The sequence below is a fragment of the Sciurus carolinensis genome, chromosome 3, assembly GCF_902686445.1.
Source record: "Sciurus carolinensis chromosome 3, mSciCar1.2, whole genome shotgun sequence".
NCBI lineage: Eukaryota > Metazoa > Chordata > Mammalia > Rodentia > Sciuridae > Sciurus > Sciurus carolinensis.
This window is the reverse complement of record NC_062215.1, coordinates 162,362,615-162,380,081: the sequence shown is the minus strand read 5'-3', so window position 1 is coordinate 162,380,081 and position 17,467 is coordinate 162,362,615. Positions and strand designations below refer to the sequence as shown.

At 45.1% G+C, this 17,467-nt stretch overlaps 1 protein-coding gene across 4 annotated transcripts in view; it reads right to left on the bottom strand.

The window, feature by feature from the left end:
* Smarcal1 (SWI/SNF related, matrix associated, actin dependent regulator of chromatin, subfamily a like 1) overlaps positions 1 to 17,112 on the bottom strand; it is a 66,939-nt gene extending 49,827 nt beyond the window's left edge. For 2 of the 4 annotated variants that reach the window (XR_007107699.1, XM_047544655.1), the window contains exons 1-7: positions 16,944 to 17,112; positions 15,894 to 15,928; positions 14,601 to 15,487; positions 13,871 to 13,921; positions 9,426 to 9,638; positions 6,713 to 6,763; positions 3,090 to 3,273 (exon numbers count right to left, since the gene is read on the bottom strand). Coding sequence is in view for 3 of the 4 variants with exons in the window: in XM_047544655.1 (XP_047400611.1) it covers positions 3,090 to 3,273; positions 6,713 to 6,763; positions 9,426 to 9,638; positions 13,871 to 13,921; positions 14,601 to 15,429 (1,328 nt within the window). In the remaining variant the exon portion in view is untranslated. Of the gene's footprint in view, positions 1 to 3,089; positions 3,274 to 6,712; positions 6,764 to 9,425; positions 9,639 to 13,870; positions 13,922 to 14,600; positions 15,488 to 15,893; positions 15,929 to 16,662; positions 16,790 to 16,943 lie in introns of those variants that run through there. The other 2 variants (XM_047544656.1, XM_047544658.1) reach the window with 2 other exon arrangements.
* Between the last annotated feature and the right edge of the window lie 355 nt (positions 17,113 to 17,467).

Sequence of the window (17,467 nt, the reverse complement as noted above, 5' to 3'; positions counted from 1 at the left end):
TCTGAGTGCGCTTCATATGCATATAAGCAGAGGGCAGAGCTGGCAGAGACGGAAAATGCTGAAGAGGAGGAGGGTGCACCGGGAAGAGGGTGGGGGCCAGAGTGAGTGTCGAAGAAGGAGCTCAGCCTCAGCGCAGGGTTCTCCTCCACTGGCAGCAGCCAGGTCCTGAAGCCTTAGGTTCTACAAACGCTAGGAGTGTGCACACGAGGGGGACTTCACCATTTTGGAGCCACCCTGGTCTATGTTGGAATCCCACTTGCACCACTTAGCAGTTGCACCCCTTTATGCACCCTTGGCAGTGAAGAGGGAATAGCAGGAGTGCCCGCACACAGGGTGCGGGGAGGACCGACGGAGACGATATTCATCGTGTTTAAGATACTGTCTGGTACCTTCATAAGCACCAAGAAGTGGTCAATTTATAACTATTATTCCACAAAAACGAGAAAAATGTCCAAGGCACAAACAGCAAAAAGACCTGCTTGAGTCACTAGACAAATCAGTGAGAAGCTTAAAGGATCCCAAATGCCAGGCATCTGGTCCCCTGCTCCAAACCCCAGTCCTCTTTCATCTAATTCCTAAAAACTAACCATTTGCTCAGAAACATGATAAACAGCAGGTAGAACAGCTTTTTATTTAATTCTCATGTAGGAAAAAGAGAAAGTAATGTCTTCTAACCTGCATCTGGTGGAGTCTGTAAGGATTCTAAGCTGCATTTGGCCTTTCTGATTTCCTGGAAACTAAGCAGTAGCTCTCTGGGGACCTGAGGTTAGCATGCCCAAAGCCCAGCAGCATGTAGGATGAGGGAAATCATGGGACTTCCTACATGCCATGTCATGGGACTTCCCTGTCCTCCCAACAACAGCTACCTGGGTGAGAGGGAGTGACCCTTCTTGTAGCCCCAGCCTTGGCTGCTGGGAGGAGGCAGCAGGATGCCACTCTCTTGTCCCCTACAGGACTGGCTGCCTCCCGCACACCTGCTTTATAAAATCTTCCCGGCCAGTTCTGGGATCTACCCACAGCACAGATAAACAAGGAGGGCGGGTGTGAAAATTTCATCTTTTCACTTCATTTTCTGACTTGCAAAATTGGTGGCCAGGAAGGACAGGCAGTACCCAAGAAACGAAATCCACGGAGAACCCGGCTCCCTTTGAGTGCCTTTTGTCTCAGCCTCCTCGGCTGTGCCACCCACAACTTCCAGATGGCTTGGTCCATCTGGTCATTTTCAAAGCAGAACAGACCCCCAAACTTCACTTTCTTCCCCCTCCCCTGCCCTGAGGTGGCCCAACTAAGGAACGAAGTCTCCAAAACACGAGAACAAAGAAAAGGTCTGGATAACAGAGCAACACAGCCACATGCGTCTTTTCTAATTTGGTAGGAAAGGAAAAGAAATGCCATGCATCATCAGAAGCCACAGACTTGAGTCTCAATGCCAACTCTGCAGCTGAGTGACTTTAGGTAAGGGACTCTTTCTGGTCCTGGATGCATTCATCTGCTGAATGGGATCAGTTATATATTAGCAGAAGCTGATATGTCTAAGAGGTTCTGCTATGTAAATATCAAGGTATGTTCAACATAGTCCTTATATTAAAAAACAGAACAGGAATGGACAGCTCACATCCCCCAAAACTACACCTCTAACTGTTCAGAGACTGAAAGTTAAAAACTGAATTTAATTAGGAAGCTCTGAAGAAAGGCTACAAGGACCATAGTAGCTTTACAACCATATACCGTGAAAAAGATGAAAGCTTCTAACCCGTCCAGTCCTGTGGCTACAGCTGTGGTCGCATGCACATCTGGCTTGATGTCTCTCACATATGCCTCCCTCAGGGTAATGGGGTGAGCTGCCAAGACCAGCATCCACCAAGTGCCAAAGGATCTCTAATAGAGCATGAAGAACGTGGATACAGCAGACGGGCTGCTCAGAGGGTGGGGCTCAGCCACCTGCCTCAGGTCTGGTGAAGAAGCCAGAAGAAGAAATATCAAAGAATAAACCACCCTGAGCCTCATGAAAACGAGGCCTGAAGGACACTTCAACACATGAAGGACCGAAATGGCAAAGCAAGAAGTTCTTCGAAGTCAGTTCTTCTAAGAGAGATGGAAGCTGGAGGGGAAAGGAGAACAGGGGTGACAGGCAGGGCTGAAACCACGGGGATACAAGGGCAGTTGTGTCCAAAGAGTACGGAGAGAAGAGAATTTGCTCAGAGCATAGCTGAGCTTGTACCTGAGCACCACTCGGGTTACAGGCGAGCAGCTCTGCAGTTTGTCAGCTCCACTGAGAACTTGGGTTCCCTCCCTTGCATGGGCTCTGTCTCCAGCTATGCTGCCGAATAATAGCTCTAACTCCTATTACTTCTGGACAGACCATCAAGATCTCCTCTTTTCTCTCCTTCAAATCCCATATTTTCATGAGAAGGTAAGTTGAAAACTATCACTTGTTTCTCCCAAGACACTCTGGGAAAAAAGGTCAGGATATGACTTGATCTTTTTCCTTTCCATAATAAGGTCACCCTGACTTTCCGCTCTCAGACCAAGTAATTCAGGTGTCACAGGCCCTACCCACTGGATCCAAGGAAGATCTACCCAGCAAGACTTCAAGCCTCCAAGGCCACATGATTGGTTCCAGCATCAACATTAAACCAACCCACTGCAGTGTCAGATCCACCAGGAAAAATAGGCTTGGGCTGGGTTGCTGAGCTAATGGAAGGCAAGCTGGAAGTCCACAATATCACTAATTGTCACTAAGAGGAGTGTCTGGGTGAGAACAGTGCAAGCCAAGAAGAAAGCAGAGTGATGAGAGGACCAGAGAGTCCCGATGAGATCTTTAGAGATGATGGATTTTCCATCACATGCATTTCTGTTAAAACTACTTTGAATTGGGTCTCTGCACACCTGCAATCCAGAGTCCTGGTTAATTCATGGAATTTGAAATCAATGGTTATAACAAGGCTCTGGTAACTGCACAACTGACTGTTTAATGCCTAGGAGTTTTTAGTCAACCATGCAAGATGAGTATCCAGAAAAGAGGAAGCATCTGAACCCAGTCCTTGGTGAGTGATGAAATTTGTGCAAGAGAGTGCGAAAGAACCTACTTGACTCCAGCTCTCTGAAAGGGCATCAGATTAGACACGAGCTTGGTGTCCACTCCAGAAAGGTCTGCATCAGGAACATCAGCAGGATGGAGAGATGTCTTCTCAAGCTGAGAAGCAAATGCCAGGGTGATAGTCTTGGGCAGAGGATCCAGCTGAACCTGTGGGAGGCCGCGTACCCTTGTAACTGGAAAGAAGAACAGAGAGGCGTGTGAGCCAGAAGGTCAAGCCCAAGAGACATGATGAAGGAAAAAGGGCTTCAGATACATAGCTGAACAGGTTCTGCTACAAGTCATCTTCTCAAAAAGGCTAGATGCAAATTGGGGTCACAGTAACCCACCAGTGGGCTAATTGCCCTTAGGTATCCAGGAAAGGATAACTAAAAGAGAAACAAGAAGTATTTTATTTCTACCCACTATTACTTGAAATTCTATGGTTATTGGTCCTCTATTCCATACAGTCAGGCATGATCAGATGTGTTCTTAATATCCTCACAGGTGGTCCAAGTCTTCAGGCCCAACCATTAGCTCATCACTCCCCAAAATACCTAAGTAAAGATGGAGGGCTGAGCTGTCACCGCTACCTTCAATTGCTTTGTATTTTCAATATATTTAAATCCATTTCTGTCCTTCACTAAACCTAAGTACCTGTTATTTCTGGAAACCATTTCCATGAACAGAATCACCATTATAGGAAATTAGGGAAGGCTGGCAGCTTTAATATAAAACGGGCTATCCATATTAACGTAGAAATACATCTTGTATCTCCAAATTAAATCTGAGCATGCTGATTTCTGCACTCTCCAGGAGACTGAGCACTCCATGTACTTGCAAAAACCATTTTCATTTTAATCCTAGAGATCTTCAGAACTCAAATACCCGATGAAAGCTAAGGGCTGATGTGAAATGTGGTACTTTGTAAGCACTATGTTCTTTTAGCTATTCCAAATGGGGGTGTGGGGGAAGGCGGGGGACACATCTACTGTTTCCTACCAGCTACTGTCTCCAAAATCCCATGCTGCTAGTTCAGCCAGCTGGGTATGTTTGTGAGAAGGCTGCCATTCCTGTGAACCACTGTCTCTACTGCCCTTTCTTTGGTGCCGAGAGATGACAAGCATGTGTGCCTGGCCTCATGAGTCACCTAGAAGTCATTTCTGTGAAAAGCTCTTTGGCAGAATGCTACTAGCCACACAGCTGAGAGATGTGAATGTTTTCAAATAGCAGCTGACAAGACAAGATTGTTGAGAACCCTTCTGGACTGTGACAGCCGGGGGAAACAAGAGGCCACATGCCAATCTCACTGCCGGCAGAAGGACACAAGGCACTTGAAAGGAGAGCAGGACAGCTTTTAGATTCACTTTACTGGAGAAAATAACTGCTACCATGCCACAGAAGGGCATTTATATACTCAGGTCTCACTGCCATTTCTGCATTAGTTTGACAAGCACATGCTCACTAGCTCGGGTCAGTGATCTAATTTCACACATGAGGGAGGAGACTACTCAGGGTGAGGAGGGAAGATCACATTTCCCAGGCCTACAGTGTTAATGATGGAATTGGAAATGAACTGGGAACTGCTACATTTTGCAGTGTCTTCCCTCCCTGGCTTCTTAGTTCACGGGATGGCTTCTAAATTTCCTAATGGGTCAGGTTATTACAAATGCAGATAGCGATTTTAGTCTTATTTCTGACACTGACTTTACTGTGACCCTTCAATGCTCCCAAGAAGGAAAGCAACTCCTTTCTTTCCTGGGTCTAAGCTTTCTTCCATCTGTGAAATGGAGAGGATCAGTCTTATCTCCCTGAGACTTCATAATGCTGAGAAAGCAGGTAAAAACTCTAAATCAGAATTATTAACACAAAATCCATGGAATTATTAAAGTGCAATGCAAACTTATATCTGTGCTCAATATGTGCACTTTTCTGGATGAAGAACCAACCATATTTATTAGATAGTTTAAGGACTCTACAGCCCACAAAAGATTAGGAATTACTACACAATGCTATGTAAGTCAGAAGTCATGGTTTTTTAGTATTACGTTCATCTGCAAATGCTAGAAGTATCCTGCTGTTCATCATTCCGTAAAAGTCAGTCTTTTTAGTTAACATATTTATGTATCTTTCTTGGTTGAAAGATGGAGGTAAGAGGAAAGAACTCTTATTTCTCATCAAAAATTTAACTTTGGTCAAATAGTTCCCGCCGAGTCACAAACTGAAAATAGCAGCAGCCAGAGAGCTGGACGGACGGCATCCTCCTGCCTCGGTCAGCATTTACTGATACTAAATAGCATCACCTCATATTCAAAATTAACCTTGAAGTTTATAGCAAATCCTTCCTCAAAGACCCAAAAGCCTTTCCTTACATCCTTACATGTAATGCCTGTCAGTAAGACAGATAAAGATTAAAGATTAGATTCCTTTAGATTCCTTTTTTTTTATTTAAACGGAAGGGACAAATAAGACCCAGGATGTTGAAATATCTACCGCACATCACACATTAAGCCACAAAACAGGAGACACGGAGAAGGAACTCAGCTTTTCCCTCTTCCTTAAAGCCCTAGTCTGAGGAGCAAGAAGGTCAGGGGGCCCCAGCTCCCAGGGGTGGGTCAGGTCTCTTCTGTGATGGCCAACGCACACCTCCTCCCACTGTCTGGGAGGCCCAGCAAGTCCACAGGGGGCCGAGCAGAGGGAACCAGCGCACCCCGCTGCAGAATCCTCACAGCCTGGAAGATGAGCAGCATGGGCACGTCAGCTCCAGGACAGGTCAAGACATGACCATGCCCCTCTTTCTCAGGCGCATTAGAATTTACTGTCCCATCTAAGCAGGGCACACAGAAGAAAAATGAGAAGCCACACTGCATCCCCTTCTCTCTCTCTCTCTCTCTTTTTTTTTTTTTTTTTCTCCTTGGTTCTAGGGATAAACCCAGGGCACTTAACCTGTGAGCCACATCCCCAGTCCATTTTTTTGAAATTTTGAGACAGGGTTTCGCAAAATTGCTGAGGCTGACTTTGAACTCACCATCCTGCTTCAGTCTGCCGAGCCACTAGGATTACAGGCATGTGCCACTGTGCCCAGCAAGCATCCCATTCTTTCACCAGTATACACACCTCCTTCTTCTGGTCAGCCTCTGCGGCATCTGTTAAAATGCTGAAGTCCCCTGGTCTAAACTCCCGTGTCTACAGAATGCAGCCTGTTACAAAGCTGAGGACCACAGAGACTCTCCTACTTGCTTGAGCTGCTTCTTCTAGAAGTAAGCTGAGAGCCTGTTCCTGGAGGCCATCTAAGACGACTCTCACCTAGGCTAAGCAACCCAGCTCACCACTGGTTCCTCACATCCATGCCACTTCTATGAAGGCACCGTTTCTCAGGCCTCAGGGATTTTAACAGCAGCATCTCGCCCTTAGGGATGAAGAGCCCTACATCCAGGTGGGCTGTCACAAAGCCGCTTGTCACTGGACGTGAACAAAGTTGCCTGAGAACATCTCACTTTCACCTACCCTGTCTTCAGGAAGGGTTACTGAGGTTACTACAGCAGAGGGAGAAGGAGACTCTTCAAAGACTTAAATTTAAAGACTATTAAATCTTAAAAACAGGACGATATAAAAACAGCAAGGTGGGCTTCTCACTCAGTTTATTGTGCTCTTCCAAGAGAAAGTTCCATTTCCTGGTATTGACATCTGCAATGAGAAGAGAAAATAAATAAGCAAGCCGACAGGACACATGGCCCTCCTGCTAAGTCAGCACTCACTCACTCACTCCCTCCCTGGCTTCCTAAGCCTCCACTAAACTCCAGTGACGTGGCTGGTCCTGCGCTAGGCACCCGGAATAAAGGAACAAAGAACACTTGCCCTTGAAGCATCCATGAACACTAAGAGGAAGGACGAGCAGAGACGACAAGGATCCTGGGCTACAAGGGCTGTGATAAAAGGTGCCACAGGACACATGACTAAGGATAGCCCAGGTCACAAATGCCCTGAATACCCAACAGGGGGTGACAACTGTAGCTTACACTTACTTGGCACTTACATCAAGTCAGACACTGTGCCAAGAGAAACCCTGGTGCCATCTCACCTGCCCTCACAACTCCATGTGGGCTGATATTAGCTCCATTTTCCATGATGGAAATAAACCACCTACATTCAAATTATAACTCTGCCTCTTACTGCTGTGTGATCTTGGACAAGCTCTGTAACACATCTGTGCCTCAGTTCCTATATCTGAAAAGTGAGGCCACTACAGGGTTACTGTGAGGATTACATGGAATTTACACATAAAATGCTTACAAAGTATGCCTGGAAAACAATGGACGCTCAGAAAGCAGGTTCTTAAGATATGGTTACTGTTACTACTGTGTCTTCTGCTAAATGGTACAGTGTAGCATTAATTACACACAATGCTAACTAAAAAGGGGGAGCACCTTACTACCCAGCCGTGGCTAATTTTTTAATTAGAGGGGTTTCCCTAATAATTTACCCTTTGAGAAAATCAAGAAGGCTTGGATTTTGTAAATGTTATCTGGGCAGTGAAAGTCAACTTTTCCCTCCACTGTCACTTCTAAAGCAAGGTTGTCAGGAAAAAGCACCATGGACATAGGCCCAAAATTGAGGAAGGAAAAAGTGAGGAAGTCTAGGTGTCACCGATGGGAGAACCAGACACAGATGATCTTGAATGCAGGGGTAGCAGAGGAAGCCTCTGTCTGATTTCAGCTTGCTCTGATGGTGGCAGGGCAGCAAGAGGGAAAACCCAGGAGTGAAAGCTGTGGCCAAGAATCCCACCACAGTTTCTAGACGTTTGGGTGTGCACAGGATGAGCTGTTGACATTTCAGTCTTATCCACTCACCTATAGCAAACCAGGCTGGGAATGTGATTTCACAGGTGGGTGGCAGACACAGATCATGGCCCTTTTAAGGATCACCACAAGCTGCAGCCAAACACCTGAGCAGACGAGGCGCGGGGAATCCCAGGTCTCACGTGAGCAGCTCACTTCATGACCTGACAGGGCTTGGCACCCCCAGACCTATGCCCTGCTGAGCAGCCAGGCTCCTCAGCTAAAACCTGGTAGGCACCATGGGCTCCCTGGAGCCCAGGTTCTGATCTAAGCTCTTAAGAGCAGAGATTCCACAGTGGTATCTTCTGTGACCTTCTCTGAATGTGGACCTCACAGGCACGTTTCCAGGGTTTGCTTTCTACTAGCCTAAGAAAAGACTAGAACCCTCCCAAGAATGGGAGAACATTAATCTATAAAATTCAAATCTTTTTTTAAAAACACTATGGGCTGGGCTGAGGATGAAACTCAAGATGAGCCCCAGGAGTCCAGATTCCAAAGTTGCCCCTGACCTATTCTGAATGGGCAGCTTTTGAAGAACGTCACAAAAAATAAAGCAAAAGTTCTCTGCTTTGGCCTGTGGTTTTCAGTCTGGTCTGATTATTAGGTTTGCTTGAAGATTTTTAAAAACACCAAGGCCTAGACCCCAACTCAGAACAATTAAATCAGCATCTCTGGGTGTGAAGGAAGCACCAGTGTTTCTGAAGCAGCCCAGAGAAGCTCATGAGCAGCCAGAGTGCAGACCCAGCAGCGTTTGCAGACAAAGGCACTGTGGGCCCCTGACCAGTAGCAGCACCAGGGAACTTGTTGGAAATATTCCTTTTTCTTTTCCCTGCTCTAGAGCTACAGAATCAGAAATGTGGGTCCAACAAGCCATATTTTAACAAATAGTACAGGTGGTTACCATGAATGCTCAGGTTTGCAAACCACTGTCATTATCTACGGAAAGGCATAGTCTTAAGGGCAACCACTGTTTTTGTGCTCAGCTAAGGCTAAAATGGAAATACATGCTTTTTAATGGCTTAAACAGGAATTTACCTATTTCTACGAAGATGGCACGGACCAGGTGACTGGGGAAAATTGGTGAGTTTTCTCTCAGGAGACCTTAAGAATAAAACAGTCCCCACTATGTGTTCACCATCTGGAACAAGTGAAGTATCATCTTTATAGTGACAGAGGCAGAATAGGAAGGCTCTATCAAGAAAGTCATTTTTGAGCTCAGTGCACTGGAACACACCTGTAATCCCAGCAACTTGGGAGGTTGAGGCAGGAGGATGGCAAGTTTGAGGTCAGCCTCAGAAACTCAGCAAGGCCCTAAGTGACTCAGAAAGACCCTGTCTCAAATTTAAAAAATAAAAAGGGCTGGCGATATGGCTCAGTGGTAAAGCACCTTTGGGTTCAAACTCTAGCACCAAAAAAAGAAAAAAAGTAATTTTTTAATAAAAATGGAGACACTTTGCTGGGATCACAGACCACCCTATATCCTAGGAATAACATGGAGACCAATTACTTGCCGTATTTCCTGGAATCCATCTGTTTAAATACCGCGATCAGGTCCTCTGAATAGCTGACGTCTACCTCGAAGCGGGTCCGGGAGATGAGCATGCATCTCCCTTTGACAAAGGCAAGGGATGGAGCTGAAGGAAGGCTGGCCTGTCCCCCACTGCTGCCACTGACCCCTTCCAATGGCTCCAGGGTGACTGTGGGGAGGCACTGAGCAGCTTTCACTGTGGAAGAAGAAAAAGACAGAAGTGACAAGATGGACAATTCTGGGCAACTTTCATGTGGCCTAGGGTGACAGGGCAAGCAAAGGAAGAGAGAAGTAGTTAGGGACAGGGTATGCAGCAGAGAGATGAGAAGAGATACTGTTAGATTAGGAAGGTTTGCCAGGGTCCTTTAATTGGGGCTTTAGGAATTTCCATACTTATTGAAAGTGACAGTTGCATGATGCACACCCATAGTCCCAGCTATGTGGTAAGCAAAGGCAAAAGGATCTCTTGAACCCAGGAGATTGAGGCCAAACCAGGCAATGCAGCAGGACCCCTCTTAGAATAAATACACACACGCACACACACACACACACACACACACACACACACACACACACAGAATATAATTCTTCTAATCAAGTTTTTTAAATTAAAAAATATAGAATTCAGAAATGAACAAGGGGAAGCAGTTCACTGATGAGTAACCTTGGGTAATTTCTGACATAGTATTGGAGAAGCCACTGAAGTCAACACAGCACAAATCGCCGATTTAACCCTATTCCCAGGTCACTGCTCTGTCACTGACAGAACACATGGTTCAGAACATAATTTCATGTACCACTGCTGCATTTTGTGGATCTGCCTGCATACAACCAAACTGACAGAAACAAACTGCACCGAAAGGCAAGACAACCGAGGAAAGACACTTCCAAGAAACAGGAACCAAGCTCACACTTAGAAAAATAGTAAGGCCATGAAATAAAAGGATATAAATGTAACCAACTCAATAAAGCAGGAAAAATGGCAGGAAACATTTGAAGAAATGCCCAACTCCACAAATACTAGGAAATACAAGAAGTTGTTTTTTATTTATCAAAGTTGCAGAAAAAACAATCAGACATCTGCTAGTTGGGAATAAAACCTTTGGGGAAAACTTGGCAGTTACACTTGAGCTCTAAAAAGTGATCATAATGATCCAACTTCTGGGAATCTATGCCAAGTAGCAACTGAAAACACAGACATATTCTTGTGCACAGAGGTGCTCCTCATAGCTGGAAGACTGGGGGAAATGGGAGCAAATTAAACAGTAAGAAAATGATTCAAATAACCTACGGCACATTCATACAACTGAATACTAAGCAGTAAGTAATTTTTTTAGAAATTTTGGAAAACACGAAAAAGTTGAAAAAACACTATTAGGATCAATAATATAAAATCATTTTGTTGTTGTAGTTTTTATTTTTTGGTACCAGGGATTGAACCAGGGGCACTCAACCCCAGTCCTTTTTATATTTTATTTAGAGACAGGGTCTCTCTAAGTTGCTTAGGGCCTCTCTAAGTTGCTGAGGCTAGCTATGAACTAGTGATCATCCTGCCTCAGCCTCCAGAGCCACTGAGATTACAGGCATGCACCACCCCGCCTGGCTTATGAAATCATTTTCTGAAGGTCACAAGGGCACATTATTGTAAAGGCACCTGCATTTACATCACTCACAATTAACTGCTAACATTAATTAAAATAATGCAGCAAGGCTCCAAACAACTTAGTGAGCCCTTTTCTCAAAATAAAAATATAAAAAATAAAAATTAAATTAAATTAAAAGGGGTGGGGATGTGGCTCAGTGATTAAGCACCCTTGGGTTCAATTCCTGGTACCAAAATAAATAAATAAATTAAAAATAAAAAGGCTTATACTGAAATAAATAAAAAATAAAAAGGCTTATGCTAAAATAGTAAATCAAAAGGCAAGATAAAAATTACATATAAATGTAATTATTTCTTTTAATCCATAATAAAAGGCTGGAAGGAACAAAACCAAAATGTTAATAGTGGCTGAGTGGGGAGATTACAAGGCCCAGTTTTTCTTCTCTGTGTGTTAATGCTCTATCTTTCTATTCTACAATGGGTGTGTGGTAGGGTTAAAAAAGCGAACTCTGGGCTGGGGATGTAGCTCTGTGGTAGAACACTGGCCTAGCCTGTGCAAGGACCAGGGTTTGATCCCTCGTCCAGGGGGGAAAAATACACACACACACACACACAATGTATAGTTATTGAAATGACAGAACAACCATGAACCTTTAGGAAAATTAGACATACAAGGACAAATTCACAACTCCAAAATTGTTGCAGGAGATTTCAAGGCAGAAAAGCCAAATAATTCAGGAAACTTCACCTAAAAGTTACATAGTGAATTTTGGACCCAATAAACACTGTTTTCAAAAAATACAATATGATTCCAGAGGCAGAGGCAGGAGGATTACAGGTTCAAGGACAGTCTCAGCAACTTAACAAGACCCTAGCACAAAATAAAAAACAAAAAGGACTGGGGATGTGGCTCCACGGTAGAGCTTCCCTGGGTTCAATCCCCAGTGCTGCAAAAACAAAACAAAAATATGAGCATCAACACCAAAAGCAATCATTCCACACAGAAAATCTAAATGAATTTGCAAAAGCAGAGTCATCTCTCACCAAGCATTGTGGTCAGAAAATAGAAGCAAAAAGACAACAAAATAAACAAAAACTGATGCAGCGGAAATCACAGGTTTCAAAAGAGCAACTATGAAAATACCAGATGTCAAGACCAGCAATCTTTTTTTTTTTTTTTTTTTTTGTACCAGCCCCTTTTTTAAAATTTTCAATTTTGTGACAGGGTCTCACTAAGTTGCTGAGAGCCTTACTAGTTGCTAAGGCTGGCCCCGAACTTGTGATCCTCCTGTCTCAGTTTCCTGAATCACTGGGATTACTGCACAACTGGCAAGACCAACAATCTTAGCCCAGATCAGTGACTCTCCTTCCAACATGGTACAAATAGATTAAAAAGTGGGCTTCCTACCAGCCACGTCATGGGCTGAATTATGTCCCTCCAAAATTTATGCTGGGTTCCTAACTCCAAGTATCTCAGAATAAGACTGTGAGATAGAGCTTTTAAAGTTATATGAGGTCATCAGGGAGGGCCCTGATCCAGTATGACTGGTGTCCTCATAAGAAGAAAGACCCCAGAGATTTGGCCATGGGAGGACACAGAGAGAAGCTGTCCATCTGCAAGTCAAAGAGAGGCCCCTGAAGAAATCAATTCTGCACACACCTTGATCTCAGACCTCTTTTCTCCCAGATTGTGAGGAAATATACTTCTAGGTGTAAGCCCTCCATCCCTACCCCTATTCTATCTGTGTTAAGACAGCCCTAGAAAACTAATGCTCCAGAGACTACCAAAACATGCATTTCAAGAGGCCAAGGCCAAGGAGAGAACCAGGAAATTCTGCAGGGGCTGTCCTATCAACTCCCAGAAACTGTACTGCTGACCTCAAAGAGTTCTGCCTCATGCCCCAAATGGACACAGAAGTGATCTGAGCATGTATCCTACCTTTCCCTTTTTTGAGCTGGGCAGGGGAAGGGTAAGTATAGAAATGCTACTAGGAGGGATGAGTAAAATGGGAGATGAAAGGACCTGGGGCTGTTTTGTGGACAGGAGTAGGCTGCAGGCACCAGGAAGAGGGGACAAAAACTTTTACATAATATAGTCAACAAAAGCTCCAAAGAGAGAGGTGAATCCAGAGGTTGATAACAAGCAGACACGGCGTCTGCTGGCTCTGGCCAAGGCAACCCCTCTCAGCACTCTCCAGCCTTCTGGCCACAGAGGATCTGGGGCTGTGTGCTGAACTGTGATCTTTCCAGAAGCAGGACGCTGTACAGCTGCCTGTAACTGCTGGCGCTGGCACTGTCCAGTGGAAACATGCACTCTATGGTATGAATCCCAGAGGAAACTTGTTAACTGTGTGACCCTGTATTAGTTGCTCATCCTTTCTGGAACCGTTTTCTTATCTGTAAAATGGTTGCTATAAGGAGTTAGCATAACTTAGGACTTAGAACAGCCCAATGCATAGAAGGTACCATTAAATAATAGCTCTTAGCTGAGTGTGGTGGCCCACACCTATAATTCCAGTGAGTTGGGAGGCTGAGGCAGGAGGGGCACAAGCTTGAGGCCAGTCTCAGGAACTTAATGAGAATCTGCCTCCAAATAAAATAAAAAAGGGACTGGGGATGTAGCTCCAAGGTAAAGTGCCCATCCTCAGTACCAAAAAAAAAAAAAAAAAAGTTAGTTCTTATTAATATGAACAATGAACTTTGCCCAAGGAGCCACCTTCTTAGGTTGGCCATAGTGGGAAGGAGAATGGGGAGGTGCACACCATGAGCTAGACCTTCTGATGCAGGGATCTCCGCCCACCGGGGACAATGACATACTCACTTACTCAAGGCATTGTAGTCGGACATGCTGAAGTCCCACGTCTTGGTGGCAGCATCTGAAATAAAACAGAAGGCTGATGATTCTTATTTTAATTTGCACTTGAGCACTCAATAAGCTTGTTTTCTAAACAAATGCCAAGATCAAAATAGTTGAGCTGCAAGCCCCTACTGATTCACAAAATCTCTGCAGAAGTAGCAAATAAAGGTAATTATTTTGTTTCAAATCAGGACGTGGGAAGTTTGGGCCTTACTTAAGAAGGCTGAGGGCAGTGAGGATGAGAACTCAGTTCCTCTGCATCCTAGTGTAAGTCAGGCCAAGCAACACGAAGACCAGTCACTCTCAGATATGGGCAAGAGAGCCACAACCCGGCTCTCCCCTCCACATCAATCAACCTAGCCGTGCCATCGCTTTTTAAATGGGGGGTGGAGGATTTACATATTTGAAACAAATGGTTTTAGGCTTAAATCCTGCAATCCATGCAAAACACCTGGCAAAGAAACTGGCTTCTTGGTAAATATTCAGCTGTTCTCCCTATGGCCATGCAGTAGCTCCTAAGTTTGGCAGCTGTTTGAGGCAATGTCTATTATACAGGGAAACAATAGCAAAAATAGAACAAGTTTTAATAACTGGATGGACGGAATGTGCCAATGCACTCTTAATATTTATGAGAAACTGTTAGATTAGAAGAGACTCCAAAAATAGAAAAAACATCTGCAGAACAAAAGCCTCATTACCATAACTTCTGCTGGGCAGACGCTTAAACACTGCGAGGAGCTTCTCATTATAGCCAATCTGTACCCGGAAACGATCTCCATTCCTTATGCACTTTCCCTTTGTGGAGCTTACTGTTTTTTGGAGTGAGGTCCCCAATTTCTGTTGGAATCTTCCTTCTGTTCTGGGTGTCACACCCCCTGAGCCATAATGGATGTTAGGAATGTTCTGCCTCGAGGTGGAAGGTTTCACTGCCTTAGCCTCTAATTTAGGATCCCAGGGAGGCTGTCCAGAGGAGGAAGCTGGTGTCTCCTGGGACCTCTTTGCTTCAACCAAAGGTTCATGAGCTGAGTTAGCAAGGGGTGTTGATTCAATCTTATGTGCAGTCTGAGGGTGACCTGGACCTAACTTACAGCCCAAGAGGAGTTGGTTAGGGACATTTGGAGGGCTTTGTGCCAAAGGTGGAGAGAGTTCAGCAGGAGTTTTTTGATTTGGTGGGCTGTAGCTTGGGCAGGCTGTGGACATCCCTTCTTGGTTCTTCCATGTCCCCTTAGGCTGCTCTGGTGTGCTGAGCTGCAAATGCTGGGAATTATGAGGTCTTTGGTCACCCTGAGATGAACTGCTGAGATTCTGTTGCTTGAAAATGACACCATGGCTTACTGGCTTAGAAGGCTCTTTTGGGAGATTCTGGGAATAGCCTTGCTTGGACTGGGAAGGGTTGGTAGCAAGAGAGGAGCTCACTGCTGTGCTTGGAGGCTGTTCTGCTATTAACTTCTCAGCTCTGCGGGCCAGAGCCTTTTGTCGATTCTCTTCAATTTTTTTTCTCTGCTCCTCTGTAAGGGTCAAGGACATTTTAACAGGGAAATGCTTATGAAGGAACGTTGAGCTTCAATTGGAAAATTGGCAAAAGCTGTGAAAGAAAAGGATTGAAATAAACACTTAAGTATGCTATACTCCTAACCTTTATTTTAACAAGATTTTGTCTCAGGAAATGCATAAGAAGCACAACTAAAGTGTATATTACAGTTTCGTAATTTTAAAAAAGCGCGCGCGCGCACACGCACACACACACACACACACACACACAGGTAGTAGGTAGTATATGCAAATGTAATGATCCTGAAGACAAAGCAAGCTCAAAGCTAAAAAGGTATTTCAATTGCAGTATTTTTCTCATTCCCATTCCCAGCCAGTGAGTTATCAGATCTGAAGAAAGTTCTTCTGTGTAATCTAAATCCATCAGATAATGAGAAAGGTGACATTTTAAACTAGAAAGGATAATGGATTTGACTGAAATAGACCAAACAACCACATACCATGGTGTGACACTTGCTACTAGTCTCTTTTCAGCCTGGAAGAAGGAAAAGAGCATTAGTCTCACATAGATCACACACTAACTTCCTCTTTGCATTCAATTCTCTTATCCCTGGTATCAATTTGTATGTGGCCGAGTGCAAGACAGAGCCACTGGTGTTAGTATCTGACTTCCAAAATGTAAAAGCCCAGTGACTCAGAAAAATGAGAAAAAAAAAGTAATGCTCATTTTACAAAATCCAGATGCCACATAAAGACAAAGAAAAAAGGAAAATCCAACAGTAATCTCACTAGCAGTAACCCACTGCTAATTCAGGGTACAGTACAGTTCTATTTCCATGACACACTCCAGAGATATAGGCATTTATTATCAAGGAGGATCGTTGGTAATTTACACTCTGAGTTTACACTCCAGATTTTCCTACTGGGCAGTTTTACAATATCCTAGAACCAAGGAGCTGGACACCAATTTCTCTGCTCAGTTCAGACTAAGCTTCCGCCAGCGTAAAGCCATGCAGTGCTCAAACCAAGTCGGGAGTACTTCGGTAGCACAGTTAGGCCTATGAGAGGAGCTGGAGGGCTCAAAGGTTTCCTTCACTGCTGTGGCTCCCTTTAGCCAGGACCCCCCAAAACATCGACCCTCTGAGACGTTACACCTCCTTCACCAAAAATTTAGGAAGGATTAGGAAAAGACTTTGTTCCCTGTGCACAGCAGCTGTCTTCCTGGGTAACAGCCCCCTGCCTAACTTTCCAACCAGGGGCTCTCCTCACTTCCGAACTCCCCAGGTCCAAGGCCTGATGAGTCAATTGCCTCCCTTGGTCCCGAGAGGTGAGGCCCTGGGATGAGATGCCACCGAGCAGCCCCGATTCATAAAGCCATACCACCACATAGCCCCTCTGCCTCCCTTGGCCGGAGTCTCGGCCTAGGTGCGCCTCCCACCCCGCCCTATTTTTCCAATTGGATTCTCCCTTGCCCTTGGTCCGTTCCCTCCTCCAGGCTGACATTTGGTCTCGTCCGCCTCCGTCGCTTTCTTCCCGGTGCACCCTCTCACCTGGTGAGGCCTAGAACGCTCCGTCTTCGCAGCGGAACCCGAGGCCCAAGCGCGTCTCCAGAGCCCTCCCCAGCCAGTTTACTCTCTGGCTGGACGGTTAGGGGAACTGGAACTCAAGCACTGCCAGTCCTGCCGCCTTATTACAGCACCCAGGCCCGGCGGACTTGGTTACGACCGAACTACTCTTCCCAGAGGGCAATGCGGCTGCAGTTCCGTCTCAGATAGTGAGAATGATAAGACGGGTGCTGCATGGCCTTCTGGGATTTGTAGTTCATCCAGGAGCCTAGCAAGAAGAAGAATCGCAGCGTCGGGGGCTGGGCCTGAGTGGTGCACCCTGGGAGTTGTAGTTCTTAGTTCCTCGAAAGGTTAAGTAGCTCAGAATCCTGAAAACTTAGGATGTTGAGGTTTCCAAAGCAGGAGTTTCGCTGTTAGAGCTGTTTTCAGAAGGCATCCCAGACAACCAAACTGATTCGGTAGCTCTTAACAAAAGTATCTCTCGGAACATCTATTCCTAGTATTGCAAT